Source organism: Oncorhynchus clarkii, chromosome 12 (genome assembly GCF_045791955.1).
Source record: "Oncorhynchus clarkii lewisi isolate Uvic-CL-2024 chromosome 12, UVic_Ocla_1.0, whole genome shotgun sequence".
Classification (NCBI taxonomy): Eukaryota; Metazoa; Chordata; class Actinopteri; order Salmoniformes; family Salmonidae; genus Oncorhynchus; species Oncorhynchus clarkii.
In genome coordinates, this window is record NC_092158.1 from 16370025 (window position 1) to 16374969 (window position 4945).

General features: G+C 41.4%; 1 protein-coding gene across 2 annotated transcripts; it reads left to right on the plus strand.

Annotated features, from left to right (window-relative positions):
* Positions 1 to 1225: 1225 nt before the first annotated feature.
* Positions 1226 to 4129, plus strand: LOC139422767 (zinc finger protein 189-like). Of its 2 annotated transcripts, none has more exons than XM_071174099.1 (2): positions 1226 to 1517; positions 2721 to 4129. In XM_071174099.1, exons 1-2 carry the CDS (start codon positions 1346 to 1348, stop codon positions 3653 to 3655), a joined length of 1107 nt encoding a protein of 368 aa, XP_071030200.1. In that variant the 5' UTR covers positions 1226 to 1345; the 3' UTR covers positions 3656 to 4129. The 2 variants fall into 2 exon arrangements, with proteins under 2 accessions (XP_071030200.1, XP_071030201.1); XM_071174100.1 differs by having other exon boundaries at positions 1251 to 1517; positions 2751 to 4129.
* Positions 4130 to 4945: the final 816 nt, after the last annotated feature.

A 4945-nucleotide genomic window follows, 5' to 3' on the forward strand; every position in this document is an offset into this window, starting at 1 on the left:
AGGTACATCTCCAATTGACTCAAATTATGTCAATTAGCCTATCAGAAGCTTCCAAAGCCATGACATAATTTTCTGGAATTTTCCAAGCTGTTTAAAGGCACAGTCAACTCAGTGTATGTAAACTTTTGACCCACTGGAATTGTGATACAGTGAATTATAAGTGAAATAATCTGTCTGTAAACAATTGTTGGAAAAATTACTTGTGTCATGCACAAAGTAGATGTCCTAACCGACTTTCCAAAACTAGTTTGTTTACAAGAAATCTGTGGAGTGCTTGAAAAACAAGTTTTATTGACTCCAACCTAAGTGTATGTAAACTTCTGACTTCAACTGTATATATATATATATATATATATATATATATATATATATACATACATACATACATACATACATACATACATACATAGATACATACATAGGTCTTAATTGAAAGGAAATAACCCAGTAATCATGCAGTTCTCCAGGAATTGAGTTTGACAGCCCTGGACTGACTGTCACAGGGAGTATCAGCCTAGCTACCCATCAAATTTGCTTAAGTAGGATATTATGCAGTTATAAATAGAATTATGTCAGACTGATCATATTTAGTCATAAAAAATTACCAGGAGTAGGGTGGATTTCAATAGAATGTCACCTTGGGGAACACCCTATCCAGGTTTGCCAGCCTGGGATGCGCACTACCCAAGATGGCTGTAGGTCCGGTGGGTCCTGTCTGGTGTGTCCTGTCCATGACCTATGAATGTAGACACAGAGAATGTGAATAAATGCAGTCATTACAGAACACTATTACAGGCACCTTCCTAATGCCTATTAATAAATGTATACATTTTTTCCATCATTCACACTATGAAAATAAATAACTTGATATGAATAGCCTATCCAATATCATAGCTTAGGCTACATTATATAGCATAATATGCCTTTTTAGAAGTAATTGTGTTGACATTCTGGAAGGGATCAGATTGACACATAAATTGTAGTAACTAATTACCTTACTGAGTTGATGTTTTCACGTTCTTCCAGTGGTAGTCTACTTAGTGTACTGCTCAGTCTGTCAAAGTCGCCCTTTTTTTCTTTATTTCATGATGTGCAACGCGGCATACCAATGCAATGGTGTGTATCTATTTTACAATGTCAATGACGCAACTTTAGCTATATTTTCTAAAATCTGAAAACGAGCAATTCTACCCATGTGTGCATGTCGTGCTGACGTCACTTCCGTGCAGTACAGCGTTCATGTTTGACAACAAGCCCTAGCCACTGAGATTCTGAAGACTGTACTGTCTTTGCCCAGGCTACGTGTATTTTGGGAAGCTATTTTGCCCCCTAGAATCGTCCAACGATGGCTAAATTACAATATCTGAATGTGTATCTAACTGAGCGTTTGATGCAAGCTGCCGAGGAGATACTTAGAGTGGTCGGAGACACAATCTCTGAGTACCAGGAAGAAATAGCCCGGACAAAGCGAGAAAACCAATACCTGAAACGCCACTTGATCACACCGGTCTTACCGGGTATGTAGCTAGCTCGACATTACACAAATTAGCTATAGGGCTAGAAACGTGTTAAATTGTATTCTGCAGTATTTGAATGTTTAGGGCAGAGAGACGGTTTATCCCACCCCTCGCCCCTACCAACTCGCTCTGAGGGCCCTGGTCATGGCTGGAAGGAATTCAGCTTGTGCCAAATTAATGTCAAAAGTTGATGTTTTATTTTTTTTGCATTTGAGCATACCCTAACCATTTTCCTAACATTAACCTAATTAACCTAACTTGCTGAGTACATTTTCCTAGCCTGCTACAAAAAGTAAAATCTGACATTAATTTGACAAAAGCTGGACTGAGGGCCCTCAGTTTCCCCATGTTGCTGGCGAAATCCGAGGGTGACTTCCTGAGAGTGATGAGGGGGTCATTAAACCCATCAACTTTGGGACACTGGTGACTTGAATGATGCAATTCATGTTACACTTTGAAATAATAAAACAAGCATGAAATTCTTATTAACAAATCCACCCCGTCGTTTTACAAGATATAAACCTCAGTAACAGTTAAACATTACATTTTGTGAGGTATCTAATCTTTTACATGTATCAAAAATCAAACAAACAAATGCACTTGGCATATAATAATGCCTTCTCATCACACCAACACGGTTTTGGTACACCAGAAGTACATTCATTTCCAATGGAACACTGTTTGCCTTGCAGCATTGCGTTGCTGAGGCAATTGCAGTGTGTTCTGTGTTGTGCATGCCTTGGATTTATTGAACATATGCATGAGATTATATGCATAGATGGCTTGACAGAAATGGTAGCAGAAGGTAAATGTTGAACTTTTGTTGCTCACATATCCAGATGATGCTGCATACCATTTTGCACAGTGACGCTTGTGCAAACGCAAATTCAAAAATATTTTGGGGGGATTCCACTTCGCTCTGAAGCCGACATTGCTGGCTTAGTGGTTATCGGAGAGTCTAATTATCCCCTACACCCTCCATAATTTTCATACCCTCAGCTTTAGGACACTTGTGCATATGGGGGAGGTGTGCGTGAACTCTCAAATAGAGGGGCGAGGGGAAGGCGAGATTTGAGATTCAGACAGAGACATAGATATTCCATTCCCAGAACAAGCTAGCTAACTCAATGGTGGTCTTGTCAATCAAACGTCAACAGCTGTCATTACTTTCATTGACATAATTTATTGTCTTCTTTCCAACAGCTCCTCAGCCCATTCTCTCTTGTGTCTCAGAGCAGCAAACTCCCCCTGAGCAACAGCGCTGTGAGCAGGAGTGGAGCCCAAGTCTGGGGCAGGAGGACACAGAGTCCACACAGATTAAAGAGGAACAGGGTGAACTCAGGGCCCGTCAGGAGGTAGAGCAGATTCAAGGGCCGGAGGCTGATACCAAAGAAGACTCCATAATCATTCCTCCCTGTGTGAAAAGTGACTGTGATCAGGAGCCACCTCAGCCCACACATATTCCCCAAACTGTGGAGAACAGAGAGAAGTACTCTCTACTGACCAACACAACTGGACAGATCAAAACAGAACCTGGTGGAGAGGGCTATGGAGTATCACTATCAGAACCAACCAGTGACTCCCCTCAGTCTCAGCCCCTCTCTGCAGTAAATCCAGACTGTTCTAGAACACAGAGTGAGAACACTGAAAATGTTCAGAGAGATCCAGAAAGGAGACCAGAGGAGGACACACAGACACACTCATGTACTCAGTGTGGTGCTGTGTTCTGTGAGCTATCCCAACTGAAGGCACACATGCTATCCCACACAGAACCACACAGTGGTGACACTAGTCACAGGCAAATCCTCTGCACAGTCTGTTGGAAGTCATTCACCTCTACCAGTTACCTCAAGGTCCACCTGCGTTCTCACACTAAGGATAAGCCCTTCCACTGTGGTGTGTGTGGCAAGAGTTTCAGCTACTCAGGCAGGTTCAGGGAGCACCAGCGCATCCACACGGGAGAGAGACCATACCGCTGCCACGTGTGTGGTAAACGCTTCAGCCAGTCAGTCCATCTGAAGACCCACCTGAGGGTCCACACAGGGGAGAAACCCTACTCCTGTCCTGTCTGTGGGAAAGGATTCAGTCAGTCCAGCCATATCAAGGGACACCTCAGAACTCACACCCGAGGAAGGTAGCACAAAGATGCCTTGGAGTGGAAAGACCCTATGAGGGGATAGACAAAGCCTTTCCCTTGAGCAACATGGGAAGTCATACTGATGAGTCTATGGTCTCATTTACATGGCCTATCTAGTTTGTGTTACTTCCCTGTCAAGATAAAAGTTAAATAAAAATGTTCTCATAGTACCCAGCATTTTGGAAGAGAAAGAGAGAGAACTGAAGAGAAGGAATGTCTAATTCTACATTTAATTGAAAGACTAGAGGACTATAGAATGTGTAATGTTTTGCAGACTGAGGCACCTCATGTCTGCATTGATTTGAGAGAGCTGCTCATGAACATGCTATGAAAATACTTGACTTGAACGCATCCCCTCGTGGATCAATATGTGACATTATGTTAGAGAGAAATATAATGTTCATTTCTTCCTCTTAAAGATTTAAATTGGAGCTGGTTGGTCTCCTTGCAAATAAACTAACTCTGTCATATTGATTAAGCATGTGTGGGAATATTTATTTCTGAATGTCTGCTTCCGAAGAAGGAAAGAAAACTCACATCAGGTCAACGGTAGCTAGAATGACCAGTGGGACGATTGTTACAGACAGCCCATCCTCACCAATGTTCTTATAAAACCATGTTTGAACACTAAATGGTATACTTGAATTATCTCTCACCCAGGAACACAAAGGTCAGTCTTAGTACGAGAACTGCGAGGAAGTTAATTAGAGCAATATTATCCCTGTTTTTATTTAACACACCCATTTCTTGAAACCAACAGAGAGAGGTGTAAAGTTGACATAGGGTTTTCTAATGCACACAAATTTACCTCCCTTTAAGTTTTCTTAAATCAAGTCAAGTTATTTGTCACTGTAGGATACACTTTCGTCTAGTAGTGTGTGAATCAATGTACAGCGTTTATTTTTATGGTAGGCCTTGGATCTACTGAGCTGAATAACTGTTAGAGGTCGCCCTCTAGTGGAAAAGAAGACAAGGTGAAAAATAAAGATGGCTAAAATCAGCCACCAAATTCAAGGCCGGCCGCAGTACTGCAAGCATTGTATGCAGAAAACAGGATCCCCATTATAGTGAAGGGAAATGTAAATCTTCGTGGTCAATCTTCATATAAATAAATACACATTTTAAAGACAATCATGGTACCAATAATCTATTACACCAGATGTATGTCCTTGAACAGATTATTTTAAAATCCCATACAGAATAAGTTAAGGATAATTTAGTAGCTAATGGCAGCTTTACAGAGGGGGCATCACTTATTTTACGCCATTTCGCCCAGTGGGCGGTGTTATAT